The 15,736-nt window shown below is 42.5% G+C and overlaps 1 protein-coding gene across 1 annotated transcript in view; it reads right to left on the reverse strand.

Annotated features, from left to right (window-relative positions):
- HMCN1 (hemicentin 1) overlaps positions 1 to 15,736 on the reverse strand; it is a 286,027-nt gene that overhangs the window by 103,337 nt on the left and 166,954 nt on the right. The window contains exons 39-45 of the mRNA XM_060233046.1: positions 14,141 to 14,292; positions 13,458 to 13,581; positions 7,182 to 7,357; positions 6,683 to 6,779; positions 4,789 to 4,911; positions 2,972 to 3,133; positions 1,872 to 2,153 (exon numbers count right to left, since the gene is read on the reverse strand). Of these exons, the coding sequence (XP_060089029.1) occupies positions 1,872 to 2,153; positions 2,972 to 3,133; positions 4,789 to 4,911; positions 6,683 to 6,779; positions 7,182 to 7,357; positions 13,458 to 13,581; positions 14,141 to 14,292 (1,116 nt within the window). The remainder of the gene's footprint in view (positions 1 to 1,871; positions 2,154 to 2,971; positions 3,134 to 4,788; positions 4,912 to 6,682; positions 6,780 to 7,181; positions 7,358 to 13,457; positions 13,582 to 14,140; positions 14,293 to 15,736) is intronic.

Consider the following 15,736-nt stretch of genomic DNA (forward strand, 5'->3'; position numbering starts at 1 on the left):
ATATATCTGTTTAATAGCAGGATGGAAGGAGGCACATAGCTATGTGAAACAGTAAGCTCTTCTTATGGAAACCATGAGTAAGAATTTCAAGATTGGTTTTGTATTGTTTAACTGTTGTATATTCCTTTCCTATACTAACCAAGGAATATACAACAATTAAACAATACAAAACCAATCATGTGTATATTCCTTTCCTATAATAACCAAGAGGAGCTTTGTGGCACAGAGCAGTAAGCTGCATACTACTGTCTAAACTCTGGTCACAGCCTGAGTTCAATCCTGGCGGAAGCTGGGTTCAGATAGCTGGCTCAAGGTTGACTCAGCCTTCTATTCTTCCGAGGTTAGTAAAATGAGCTTGCTGGGAATAAAGTGTAGATGACAGGGGAGGGCAATGGCAAGCCACCCCGTAAAAGTCTGCCAAGAAAACATCCTGATGTGACGTCACCCCATGGGTCGGTAGTGACCCGGTGCTTACCTTTTTATAATAACCAAGGCTTCACCACTTAGAGTCGCCAGACCCCCAGTCCAGCCAGGGGATCCCCCAATCTCTGGGGCTCCAGTTGGCTGCTGGCCAGCTGGCTGGTAGGGGAAGCCCCACCCCCAAAGACTACCATTGTGTATCAATATTATCAGTGCAATGACATCATATGGAAGTGATGCCATCATGCTGGGGATGCTGCGCAACAACTCCCTAGCATTTTGGCCAAAAACTTTATGGTAACCATACAGTTTTGACCAAAATGCTAGAGTGTTGACACACGACATCCCTGGCATGATGATGTCACTTCTGTGTGATGTCATTGCACTGACAATGCTGTGCACAGTGATGTCACTCCACCCCCACACTCCTGGATGACTCCCTCCCACCCCCCGCTGCCAAAACAATCATAACTGGCAACCCTGTCACCATTCCTGGCACACACCTAACACACATTAAAGCAGATTGCTTGGTTTGCATTTAGTACTAATTCACATTCTATGGAGTATAAACCTTAAATGGCTACAGCTCCACCCCCTCTGTTAGTACTCACTGAATATTCAGGAATATATACCTGTCTTTCACTTTTTACATGTTAACTGCAATAAACATTAATGAAACACAAATGTAGGTTCCGAAATTATCAGCACAACTATTCCTAAATTTGCCGTTCCGGCTAGGCAGGTGCCATACTGGAAAGGCAGTGGTGGTAGAGTATCTCCTTGATATGCAAAATGTCCCAGGTTCAATTTTTGGCATCTACAGTTAAAAGAATCAGACATTAGGTGATGTGAAAGACCTCTGCCTGAGACCCCAGAGACCTGCTACCAATCATAGATACTGACCCTGAAAGACCAAGGGCAAGTGTAGTTTCATGTGTTCATATTCTACTGCTCAGATTCATTCTAAATGCTCCAAAGAAGTGGCAAGAAAGGAACCATAAGTGGTGTGCATTTCTTTTCCCACACTACCAGTATTTGCCCAAATGGAGACAGATATGTGTTTATCTCATGTAGAAACTGAGTGTGCATCTCCCTATGTTAAAATGTACATATTTCTCTTTGGATGAGACCAAGAAGCATACAGAATGGAAGTACTAGTTTACTTTCTGTCTCTTGCCCTATTTTCCTGATTAATTTGAAGCAGCAGAAAGGACAACACCACACACCTCCCCTCTTTTGGCTAAGGAAGATACATATTCAGTCCTGTTGGTAGTTTTAAAGGAGGTCAGCATGAAGAGTAGTTTAGAAAATTTTTCAGACTGGAAAACTCCTAGATAATCAGAGCAGAGTGTGGATCCAACAGTCTAGCACAGTTAACAGAATGGTTCATGTTGCCCACCCCAACAGCAACTCTATACATCTCTTCTGTTGTGCCTAATTCCCTTGCTCACCATGAACACTCAAGTCATATTTCCTGTCGGTTAGTCCTGCCACATTCACGGCAATGCACACATAGCGGCCAGTGTCTGACACCTGAGCATTTTTAATTCGAAGAAGTCGTCCTTCGTCCAGTATCTCAATTTCCCTCCCATTGACTAATGGACGTCCATCCTTCATCCAAGTGACAGCTGGCCGTGGTGTACCATCTGTCTTGCATTCTAATGAAATATCGTTCCCACGGGTCACAGTTACATCTGATTGTTGGCTGTCGCTGTCCAGTATAGTTGGACGAACTATTAAGAAAAACAAGACAAGTTTCCAAGTTTTTATGCACACACATACACACTTGTCTTATACCTATGGATAGACTAAATTGGCAAAAATTACAAGAGATCATTTGTTGGTCTTATTTCAAGATAGCAGATTGAACCTGATCATTTTTTGGTCTGTTCCAGTTCCCTGATTCTGAACACTGGCTGCTCCCCATGGAGGAGTTCTCAGCATGGAGATGTGGAAATCCTAGATTTCAATCCATGCTCACTTTGAGAACAACCTGTGGGCCTCCCTCCTTTTAAATTGGGTCAAGGGAAAGTCTTGATCTGGTAAAAAGGCTTTGATCTGGTAAAATTAGGAGCCATGGGGTGGTTGTGGATGGAGCATCCATGTGAATGCTGTACCTGTAGCAATACAGGAAAGTGGTCAGAGCTATGCAAGGTGCCTTCAAAGTGGTGGATCTAGGCTCTGCATATCCCTTTTTTGTCCTTTTACAGTTTTTTCCCCCTTTTCCCAGATGAAACATGCTATAGCTTAACAGCTGTAGCTTAACGGGAAGGGGAGAGGGAGGGTGTTGCTGGAATGTAGGTGGGCCCAGTGTGATCTTCATTGTGTCTGTACTCTTGTATACACTCAAGAGAAAGAAAAGGGGTAGAAAGAAAAGCAGTGAGCAATTCAGGGATGGGTGTGTGGATGATGTTCCCTCCTGCTCTCACAATGGTGGCTGCTCTGTGGAGAAGCATGTTTCCACCTCCCCATGTGGAAGGCAGTCACTGTTTTGCTCTTTAGGGGTTATAATGTGATTCCACAACAATAACTTGCACACGCAGTTACCTACCATATACTTGCAAACTATATTCCTTCTTTGTTACTCCAGCTACATTCGAAGCCATACAGACATAAGAAGCTGCGTCTGACTTTTCGGCAATTGAAATTTGCAGCTGCCTGCCTCCAGATAACACCCTGATTCTTCCTGTAGGGTCAAGCGACAGTGGAGAACCTACAAGAGATACATTTTTCTATCAACAAATTTGAGTTCAGTAGCACCTTAGAGATGAACAAGATAAATAACATAGGGATAAGAGCTTACAAGTCCTTCAGTGTTCTTAAAAAATGGTCCACAAATGGAAACTGGCTCCAATGTACACTCCAGAAGCTAAGTCTAAATCATGATACTTTTGTTCATTTCATAGTGGGTTTAGGAGATCTACATGCTTGAACTTTAGCTTCCTTGTGGTCAGGAATCATGCACACATATAGTTGCCAGCTTCAAGTTGGGAAATACCTGGAGATTTTAGGGGTGGAGCTTGAGGAGGGTGGGCTTTGGGGAGGTGAAGGACTTCAATGGGATATAATGCCATAGAGTCCACTTTCCAAAGTGACTATTTTCTCCAGGTGTAGTGATCCCTGCCACTTGGAGATCAGTTGTAATCTCAGGAGATATCCAGCTACTACCTGGAGATTGGCAACCATATGAACACAGAATGAGGACTCTTTGAAGATTGCATGTCATTATGAGAGACTGACTCAATAAAGGAAGCTACGACCTTCATTTTGCAAGATCTGAGCAACACTGTTAACCTTAGGACATTTGGGAGGTCATTAATTGACAGGGTTGTCATAAGTCGGAAGTGACTTGACAGCAGGGCTTTTTTTGTAGCAGGAACTCCTTTGCATATTAAGCCACACACCCCTGATGTAGCCGATCCTCCAAGAGCTTACAGGGCTCTTAGTACAGGGTCTTCTGTAAGCTCCAAGAGGATTGGCTACATCAGGGGTGTATGGCCTAATATGCAAAGGAGTTCTGCTACAAAAAAAAGCCCTGCTTGACAGCACATGTACACACACACAACATACATAGAGCTTTATTGTCTTCAACTAAAGCATATTCAATATATTGCATAGGTGACTGCACAGAACAGATGGACTAAACCCATCCCCCCTGAACTATGGTTCAGATCCAAACTGGGACACTGTGCAGCTGCTATTTGAAAAACAGAAAAATGGAAAATGATAATGACAGTTCAATAATTGAAAAGTGGGTTGGAGATGGGTAGGAATGAGAGGGACAAAGAAAACCAATAGAAACATTACACCTTAGTTAAAATTGACTCAAAATCAGCTTCTGGAAAAATATTGGGGTAAAAGTGGTCTCAAAGGAGCTGGGGGGAAACGGTGGGGGGGGGAGGGAAATAGGCCAGAGCCGGGGATCCTCTACTTTTCAGGGCTTCTGCCCACCACCTGTCAGAACCCCCACCCCCAAATAGCAACATTACAAGGTAATGATCTCACATGGATGCTCTGCTTATATGATGTGTCCTCCCCCTCCAGGAATGTTCCCCCCTCTGCAAATTCCCCTGCCAGTGTGAAGATAGGCCCCAGCAACCCTAGCAGGAAACTGTGAAAACTAAAGGCACAAAATGTGTGAGGAAATCATGGAACAAATCAGGGAATAAAAGCAACATAGGGCCAGAACCAAAACAGAAAACAAAAACAGAAGAGTCCATATAGTTATTCAAGAGACTCATATAGGAATTGGGGGGGAGAAGTTGACAAACAGTGAGAGAAATCAGCTCCTCAACCCAAAAGTGTTGAAACCAATATGAAAGCAGTAGTGAGTTCCTATGGAAGTCTTCACAAAAGACTTTTGCTTACCATTCTTTCTCCAGCTGAGTGCTGGTGGCGGAATTCCACTAGACTCACAGATCATACTGATGAGGTTTCCTTCAATTACAGTTAGCTGAGTGAGTATATCTGAACTGTAAATACTTGGTGGCACTACAGAAGGAACATGTGGGGAGGAATGGAATAAAAATAACAAAATAAAATAGATTATCACTGGGCCACAAAGAATAAAATATAACCAAATTCTCAGAATGAGTTTCATTTCAAGTAACATTTCCACAAGTTAAATGTAGTGAGTAATAAACATAAAATAAGTGTTCCGGTTTACTCAAAATATTTTAACTGTAACATCAGTGAGAAAAACACATTTTCTTCTGACCCTCTTTGACTTTCTTGGTGTTTTAAACATAAAACAGACACATGAAATTCAATGCTGGCAGGAGTAAGACTTTATACTGTGTTACACCAACTTTAACCTGAAGGGAGAGGTTCTGCTTCAAACCAGTGCAGTCTCCAAGAAGCAGAGCCTTTAACACCCGACCAGTGAATGTTACCAGCTTCTGGAACTGAAGATAGCTCTGGGGAACAGGCTGATACCTGGAAGCCAGAAAACAGCCTAGATCCACAACACAAAAGGCTGTCCAGCACTGCTCTCATAGATGGTTTTCACAAGCAAATCCACAGTTGGGAAGAATAATCCCAAGAATAATCTTCTTATTCAAAAATACTTTAAAGAAAATCTACATGCTCAAAAAGTGGAGCTGAATCTTGTCTTTAAAGGTCACATAATTCTTTGCAAACACTGCCCATCTATAGGTGCCCATGGGACTTAACAAAGCAATATACAGTGGAAAGAAGCAAACACTCACTATTAAATTTGCCACTATGAATATACTCTCTATGAATTTACTCTCTGTGGAGTAATGAAAGAGGTCAGTCATCAACCAAAAGGGAGACTGCAACCAAGAGATCAGAAGGTGACTGAGACTATGAACGGCAGCCATGAAGAGCTAGAAACGATCCTTAAGGATGTGTTGTTGGCAACCAAGATCAAAACAATTCATGCTATAGTATTCACCATTTCTACGTGTGGGTGTGAAAGCTGAACAATGAAGGAAGTTGACAGAAAGAAAGTTGATTCATTTGAAATGCGGAGTTGAAGGAGAGATTTATGGATTCTTTGGACTGCCAAAAAAGACAAATGGGGGGGGGGGGTTAGATCAAGCCTGAATTCTTCCTAGAAGCTAAAATGATTTAACTGTGGCTATATCATATTATGAGAAGATAAGTGTCATTGGAAAAGACAATAATGCTAGGAAAAATTGAAGGTTGTTAGCCACCCTGAGCCTGGTAGGGGAGGGTGGGATATAAATAAATAAAGTGGTAGGAAAAGAAGAAGACTCAACATGAGATGGACTGACTCAATAGAAGAAGCCATGGCCCTCAGTTTGCAAGACTAGAACAAGGCTGTTTGATAGGCTATTTTGGAAGTCATTAATTCATAGGACTGCCATAAATTGGAAGCAACTTGACAAAACTTAATACACATACATACAACACAAGAAGATCCTTCTCCTTTTGCTTAAATGAGAAAATGAAAAGATAAAAAGATTGCATAAGCCATGTCTATTCAGCTACTCATTTATGAATTCAGGCTCTATAAAGGGTGGCAGAGGAAAATTTGTAGTTTTACTCAACTATTTATCTGGCATATTCTACCCATAATTTCCCCCAAACCCCACCAAATGAATTATCCCACTCTGAAAATAATGTTCTAACTGCTAAATTCCAGCATTACTTAAGTGGTGGTTCTATGGAAGCTTGTAAACCAGCAGTTGGGGCTCTGTGAGACACCTGAAAGTCATAATATCTAGGCTGAAGTTCACTGCTTTATGGGAACAATAACAAAGGCTACAAACCTTACCCCATACATTGACATTGTAGTTCTTTTCAGTTTTCCCAGCCACATTTGTAGCTTCACAAGTGTAGCGTCCAGTGTCTTGGACTTGTGCTCCTTCAATCTAGAAATTAAAAAACAAAGAATTTTCACCAATCCCCTAATACTTCGTCAAAGGCTGTACATGGCTCAGCAGCTAAACAGAAATTCTTTCAACAGGTGTTTCCCAATGTTACTTAAAGTATAACCTTAAACACTGAACACTGGTGGATCTCATGGATCCATTTCCCCCATGATGATACTTTCCTCCACTACAAGGTGTCTTCCCTAGACAGCAGGTCTGTAGTCTAGTCTAGTGATTGCACTGTAGAAAACTTGAGCTAACAGAACATGCATTGGAAGATTCAAATAAGGTGTTCCAGAGATACAGGGTAGAGCTTAAACTAAGAGATCTTGGTGGTGAACAATACTGAACTGCTGACCATAGCAAAGTTAATCATGAGGAAATACAGATATTTTAATTTACCTTTAACACACTTCCGCCTGCAGTAATGCTGAGACCTGGCTTCTTCAGCAAGGGCCGACCATCCTTCAGCCAGTCCAGTGTAGGTGGAGGAATGGAGCTGCTTTGACAATGGAGTTTTATAACTTCTCCCACAAGTACAGAGACATTCTGTTCATCTCCCATAATGTTTGGGGGAACTATAGGAACAAATGTTATCAAATTTAATTCCACCTTGCTTAGCTGAAGCCAGTGAAGTCAGTACCTCCTATAAATGAGCCACCATTTGATGCTGGGAATAGAGCACAGTGTGATTATAGAATCCAAGTCTAGGAAAGAGCCATGCAAGCTCATTTCATTCACCTCCCCTGCACCAGCAGGTGTTAGTCCAATCTGCTGTCACCTCTTTGTCTAAAAGTTAGATTATCAGAACATTCTGAGTATGCATTAGCTTTGCTAGCGAAGCATTTGTTTAATTAGGGGCAGGCCTCGGATTCAGTGGGAGCTCACAGGAGCATAGTTCCTGAACCTTTCTGAGAGTTCCACCTCCTTGTCCATTGAATAGTAGGTGCAGCTGCATAACAATCCCTGGATGAGCTCCACCACTTATTTTTCTACAAAATGACCCCTGGTTACAGGTAAACATCATCTCATGCCAGATATGACTCATGTTAGCAAGTCAGCACAACAGACACACACCACTGTGTCAAAGAACAGGAAGCATCATTTTGATGCTGGTACCTCACTCCCAAACTTAGCCCAGTGAGGTGGGTTTCACTGCACGGATGGGGAACAGGAGCTGATATATAACAACCTGTTTAAGGACATGTGTTATGTACTGAATTTACTGCTTCGCAGTAGCTTTCACAGGCATCCAGGCAACCATGGGAAATGCTATAGACTCTGATAGATTTGAACCCGGAACAGCAACCAATGAGCGGTCTTGGCGTGAAACTTGACCACCATGTTTTTGTATGGGAATCAGAGAGAGGGGGTGTTTTTGCATGCATGTATATAAGTGGGGTCACAGCCCCACCATGTTGTCTTAGTGTGTTGCTACTAATAAAGCATATTCTGGGTCGAACTCCTATGTGTTGAATGCAGTATTTAACATGGATAGCCATGGATGAATTGAGATTTAAACCCTGGGCCATATTGTTTTTAAACTTGAACTCACTAGTCTTCCAGTGTAACTGTTCTTTGTCTTTAAGAACATAAGAGTAACCATGCTGTATTAGACCAAAGGTCCAGCTAGTCCAGCTAGGCTTCCCAATCCCCAGGTCCCAGCGGAGGATTCCCCAGTTTTATAGGCATCCCCCCGTCCCCATCCAGCTGGCCAGCGGGGGAAGTCCCTCTCCCACAGCCACTCTGTACTTCTAGATCTTGGGCAGGACCTGCAAACAGGTCCAGTTTTAAAATGTGTGTGTGCCTTTAAATTGGAGCAGGAAGTACTTCATGGGGAAGGGTTAGCAACAGCAGACCTCCTGAGTGCAGCCCCACTGTTTGTTTTGCTTTCCTTTTGGACAAGTGAGTGTGTGTGTAAAAGAGCAGCGTAGCCCCTGTACTTTCCAGACCTCGTTGTGGAGGCACCAGAGACTCCTGCTTTGTTCTACTGCTTCAGACCAGCAAGGCTGGCCACTTGCACCAGAGACAATTAAGCGTGTGTGTGAGTGAGAGAGAGAAAACGGGGGAAGGGGAGGGAACTCTATTATTCCCTGTGGAGACTTATTCTCATAGGAAATCATGGAGAATTGATCAGCAGGTATCTGGGGCTCTGGGGGGGGCTGTTTTTGAGGTTGAGGCACCAGATTTGCAGCATAGGATCCAATACCTCTCCCCAAAATACCCCCCAAGTTTCAAAAAGATTGGACCAGGGGGTCCAATTCTATGAGCCCCAAAAGAAGGTGCCCCTGTCCTTCATTATTTCCTATGGAGAGAAGGGATTTAAAAGATGTGTGGTCCCTTTAAATGTGATGGCCAGAACTCCCTTGAAGTTCAATAATGCTTGTCATACCCTTGCTCCTGGCTCTACCCCCAGTGTCTTTTGGCTCCACCCCCAAAGTCCCCAGATATTTCTTGAATTGGACTTGGCAACCCTAAGTCCAGCATCCCATTTCCAACCATGGCCAGCCAGATGCCTCTGGAAAGCCCCCAAGCAGGGCCTACTGGCAACAGTCCTCAGCTGCTGATTGCTCCCCAGCATTTGTCAATCAGAAGCTTTCTGCCTCTGAACCCAGCAGTCTCCTTCAGCTGTCATGGCTAATAGCCAACAACAGACCTGTCCTCCATAAATATGATCCCCACTTTTGAACCCATCTAAACCAGTGGCCACAACCTCTCATGGTATGATTTCCATAATTCAGCTACTGTATATATATAAGCAATTTGTGCTGTCTGTCTTGCATCTACTGCCAATCAGCTTCATAATGTCTCTCTGAATTCTACTACTATGGGGAGAGATGGGAATATTTCTCTTAACCACTTTCTCCATGACAGGTACAGTTCTGTAGACCTCTGAAACACCATATTTCAGCTTTTTAACTTTTTTAAGGCACTGCATTATAACAGCCTTTATATATTTACCTTCCTATAGCTGTTCTTTCCTAAGAACCCAAGCAACATTCTCGTCTTATCAATGCAGTGAACTTTTCCATTTGGCCAGATCCCATGCTCCTTTGGTAACATTTATAGAAAAAGATCCATTCCAGCCTGAATGATATTTTCCCTGTCTTCTCCAGGACTGCACAAGCCACACAGAGGGGTATCACAGGGGGTAAGAGACAGTAGGGTTGCCAGGTCCCCCCTGGCCAGTGTGAGAGGAGAGTTGAGGATGGAGCCTGGGGAGGACAGTGACTTCAGTGGGGCACAATGCCACAGATTCCACCTTCCAAAGCATCTATTTTCTCCAGAGGAACTGATCTCTGTAGCCTGAAGATGAGCTGTACCTTTGGGATATCCCCAGTTTCCACCTGGAGGCTGGCAGGTCATCTAGCAGACCCATATGATTTTTTTTTTTTACACAGGCCACCAGACCAATATGAAACACAGACACACAGGAGACACTCTCACACCACCCAAGTTAGCCATTAAGAAGACCTCAGTACAGGCTTACAGATCTTCTTTGGTATCTACAGCAAAATGTCAGCAACGAATCCAAAAAAAGTGCCTACAAATATGTTAACGTTTTCCTTGTTGGAGCACCCAGTAATTTCTCAGCACAAATACCACTGTTCTGGAATGCCAGATTTCAACATTTTTTTTTTCATCTCTGCACACCTTTAACTGAACAATGCATCAAATTTAAACAAAACAGAAAATATATGAATGACATCATAAGGCTAATCACTATCCACTAGACATAGCATATCTAAGGGATAAACTAACTGGGAATAAACTGACTGGGAAACAGATGAATAAAACAGTGGCATGGTTTGTATCAACAGTGCTGTTCTTCAAAAAGTCATTAAAATCGCCTTGCTTTTCTTAGCACAGGAAGCATTAAGCAGGGCAGCTGATTGCACGGCTTGGAAATAATTTACGGGAAAGTCTGGTCTCTGTGGATAAGAAACATTAACTGTTAGAAATGTCCGTGTTTATTTTACTCCCTTTGTGAATTTGCAAAGGCCAGGATTCGTTATGACTGCTGAGGAACAGAACATTTGGGCCCAGCACTGCTTAAAGATGATTAATTTGCAAATAGTTTACCTCAAATAGCTTTTCCTCTCTGTCAAATGAGTTGGGCAGCATTCAAAGAAAACCAAAGTTTCAAAATCGGAAGCAACACTTGTGTCTATTTGAACAAAAAGAAATTTGGGGGGAGGACAAATCCAGATTTGCAACCTAGAAGACATTTGTCAGGAAGCTGCAGTCAGTCCTGTCTCTCTCCAATAAAAGATGTGGTAGCACTTTATTCTTCTCTTAATGACATTAGATGGTTCTTTTGGGTTTCTGTTGTATCGTTTTTGTATATGTTGTAAAGTTTTGTAATTGTAAAATAAGGAATTATTTTAAAAGATGTGGTTGCAAAGATGTGCTTGTCACACTCATACATTATTTTTTTGCCATCAAGTCATAACTGACTTATGGTGGCCCCATAAAGTTTTCAAGGCAAGAGACATCAGATGTGGTTTGCCACTGCCTGCCTCCAATGTCGGGACTCTTGGAGGTCTCTCAGTTAAATAAAAGGCTGGGCTAATGCTGCTTAGCTTCCGAGATCTAGCCTGGGATACCCAGGTCAGGGATGACCTCACTTAAAGTGTATTTTATGGGGGGTAATAATAATATCTTATTAATTAATACCTTTTACTGACTTTCACTGATAACAGATGGACGGTTTAAGCCACCCCAGGGATGGGAGGCAGACAAATCATTAAAGCATGTACACACATGCACATGTGCCTGATATTCCCGTCCCGCAAGCAGCCCTTCCGGGGCCAGATTGAAGCTGCCTCAGAAAGTCACCACTGTCAAAGTGGTACCTAAATTCTGAGGCGGCTTTGAGGCATTTCCCTGGCCGTCTAGATGGCCAGGAAGCACCCAGGTGTCAAGCACGGTAAAATTCCATTGCCAATTGATTGTTTTAGGGTCCTGCCTAATCTTGTCTGTGAAGTATCATGGAGGATCCCACTTTGCTAGCCTGTTATTCTTTCCCTCCCCCCCTCGCCCCCCGTCTTGCTTTATGGCTTATAATTAGAAGTAGTGAGAATTGAAATCAAGTAATCAGCACCTTCCCATACATTCCTGTAAGGGAGTGAGAGCCATCTGGGGAAAGCAAGGACGCGGTCCTGATAACACTATGGGAATGTAGACATTTATGATAGTTTATGTGTGAATGCTACCCCGCAACCCCCTCCTTTGGAATCCCTTTGAAGTATGCCTTAAAAGTATTGTATCGATGTATTGTCAGCATTACTCTCACGAACCTGTTACCAAAGTATCAGTCTATCAATAAACGTAGTCTTTGTATAAACTTCGACTCATCATTGAACCCGCATGCTTGACACCGGGGAGCAGCCAACAGGTGCATGAGCACTCTGGAAGCTCCTCCCTGTTCTGGAGGCTCCTGGCTGCTCCTTTTTTTGGCCGGCTCTCTTCCGGGACGGCTTGATGCCGCCTTGAGCCGGCCATCTGTTTTCAACCTTTCTGTCTCCCTAAGCATACAAATATTTGCTTAGTTCTAAGTGCTGCAGTTTATTATAACTAAAGGGCCATTTAGATGTTACTCGTCATCTGAGGTTATTGCCAAGAGGCAAGTGCATATGGATGTAATCTTTAAATGTCTCTTCTAGGTTCACCAGTTAAAATGAATGAAATGTCTTCACACCTGTATAACATAATTTAGGGACAGCTTATGTTGGTGTGTTGTACGGGCAAGAGGAAACAGACAGGACACAATATTACTTCACACCGTCCACAAGCCTATCAAACTCAAGTGGGTTGGCCAGCCAAATCCCACACCCAGCAAATTCCCAAGTGCCACAACCATATTTTTTCTGCTAACAATGTAGACTGTAGATCACTGCAATATGAAACCAGCTCAATTAGACAGAATAAACTAAAAAAAAAAAACACGGGGGGAGGAAATCCTGCAGATTTGACAAGCCACCTACACCAAAAGCATATAGCTTGAACACGACTGTAAAAAAGTTATGCATATATACATATTTGATTTTCAGTGTCGTGATCCCAGAGGAAAAATATTCTTGTGCTTCGAAAAGCCAACTGTCAACACATGCATATGAATATATTATCTAACCCAGATGCACAGTAGCCTGAAGATGATTCAGTAATGTGTAGAGTATGGTGAGAGTGCTATAATCCATAATGGGAAACTGTAAGGCCTGATAAATTCCCAGGACCTTATGTTTGAGAAGCCTGCCCTTAGTACATGATTTTCCCATACTGACAGAGGTTTGAGGGAAACAGCTCTGCAAGTAAAGTTGATTTTAAGAGGACTAGTGTCTTTACCACTTTGTTCTGCTTTGGAATGCAGCTGGAATTGTGCACACAACCAGGAAATAACCATATTGTTTTCATCTTCTATCTTTCACTTTATATGACCCACACAGAATTGACGCTAAGAGTATATCCTTAATGAGCACTGTCATGACACACATCCAAAGAGTCCTGGGGACTGTAGTTAGGAAATATCTTAGAAAATACCAAGATTTCCCGTGGGAGGGAAATGATTATTAAACTAAGATACATGTGTAGATACATGGCTTATCTTGACTCATTCAGACATTACTCTTTGATACTGTTTTCCTTGTTCACATTTAGGAAGCTGTAATGGACCCTCACCATGAACTCTGAGATCAATATCCCTTTGTTTCTCCCCTGCAGCATTTACAGCAACACATGTGTACCTTCCTGTATCGCTGATCTGAGCACTTGTCAGTGCCAGAATGCGGCCACCAGAAAGAATCTAAAAAGGGAATAGAGTTGTTAACAAGTGGCATGACCTGGATGAAACAATTGACAAGCATAATTGCATACTAAGAAAACATAATGCTCCATTTCTCATACTTAATGCTTTTATTTACACAATAATTTTTCAATGCACTTCTAAATGATTTTTTACTGTTGTAAAATTGTGCATCTACTCATCTGAAATGTGACAATTTCCCCAAAACAACTTATATCCACGAATGGCTAGTTGGTTAACTCTGCCCTATCTTCACTTAATCCTAACACAGCAGCATGAATCAGATTCCCATTTGATCCACAGGATCACACCTTTAATGTGGATTCCTGAGGAACAATAACGTTAGAGATACATACAAGAAACGGCTTAGGGCAGACAAAGAATTCTGCCCTATCAAAAACAAGCCATAACAGCTTTCACAGAAAAGATATCGTGGCACTTTTGTTGTGGGAACCAGTTTCAAGATCTTACCTGCCACAGAACCTACGATTGGTTCTATTTGATAAACTGCTTTAAACAGTTCAGTGCAATGCAATAATTAACCTTTGCATCAAAGTACCTGGAGTCCATCTGAAACACTAGAAACAGGGCTACCATCTTTCAGCCATGTCAGAATGGGAACAGGGATTCCACGAGCTTCACATTCTAATCTCACTGGGTTGTTAACCACAACAGTCACCATTTCATTGTCACCAGAAATAGTGGGTGGAACTGAAATGTTGAGAAAGGGAGAGAAAAATTCAACACTGGAAAAATACATATATATAAATCAGAGCTGAAAAGTTGAAAACACACATATATAAATCAGAGTTACTATCCTTGAACAGCAAGATTTCGGCATGCTTGTTGAGGACATTATGACAGGGCTAGGTAAAAAGTGCGAAAGAAATTTGGGATGCATTAAATAAAAATAAACACCAATGCTATATAAAACTATAATATGTGTCAAAATCTAGTCACACTTTTAATCATTAAACAACTGTTGCTTCTTCATACTTGTTTCTGTGTAACCAGAGATCTGGATCATTTCTTAAAATGCATTATGTTTAAAGAAGCAAAGAAGGAAATATGTCGCTCAGCCACTTTTGGGGGTAATAAATGCGATAAGTAATATTCGCAGATGTCAAAAGGTGTATTCTCTCTGATCACATTGTCTTATTATAATTATATAATATTGTTCAGAGATTAATGTACATCATCCTTGGAAATGTTTTGTAAAAGTAGAAGAACTCTACCAAGTTGCTAAAAACTCATGTAGGACATCAGATCCAGACCTCATGGAGCGCAATATTTATACCTACCAACATTGCATTTCTAAGAAACATGCCTATGGTTTCTAACAAAAAAATAATGGCAGGTAGAGGTAGTCAATATGCTAGCCTACTCCCAGAGGACAATGGTTATATTCATTTTAACATTAGTTACTTTTTAAAGGATTATACAGCAGCAGCAACAGAAGAAGAAGACTCCCCACAAGTTAGTCTCCCACAAGTTTCCAGCCTCATGCTAGTAACCTTTCTTTCATCTGAAGCACATATCTCTATTAAGGAAAGCAGACTGCTTACAAACATTCAAATTTTAAAAACAGATCCCCCTCCCCCTCAAAAAGGCTACAGACCCTGATCAATTACATTTTAATTGAAACAAGTCGGCCTCCTCCCAGCCGAGCGGCATCGCTGCTTTAGGCTGGGGGCCAGTTTTTGCCCTCCCAGAAGGAGGGAGGATGATGCCGCTCCCTAGCATACGGGAGCATAGAGGGGGCGTGGCGTTGGGGCTATAAAGCCCCCGCCCCGAGCAACGCAGGCCCTTGGGTTTGGTGATGTGAAGTTTGTAGGAGCGCAGGTCAAGCTGACAGTGCAACAGTCGAAAACCGACCAACATCAGAGGGGGACGGTAATCATGATCGGCCAATGTGCTACAGCTGAGCTGTGCCCGGTCAGAGCTTTAGAGCGAAACATTGCACTTAGGGGAGAAGGCGAGGGACCTTTGTTTCAGCATTTGGATGGCCCTCCCCTCACGAAGTACCAATTTTGGGCAGTAACCGGGAGAGCCCCTGCTCAGCTGGGTTTGGGGGGTGTCAAGTTTGGGACCCATTCATTCCAAATCAGGGCTGCATCTACAGCAGCAGCAATGGGATATACCCCCCCCCCTGCTA

This window comes from Heteronotia binoei, chromosome 2 (genome assembly GCF_032191835.1).
Source record: "Heteronotia binoei isolate CCM8104 ecotype False Entrance Well chromosome 2, APGP_CSIRO_Hbin_v1, whole genome shotgun sequence".
Lineage (NCBI taxonomy): Eukaryota > Metazoa > Chordata > Lepidosauria > Squamata > Gekkonidae > Heteronotia > Heteronotia binoei.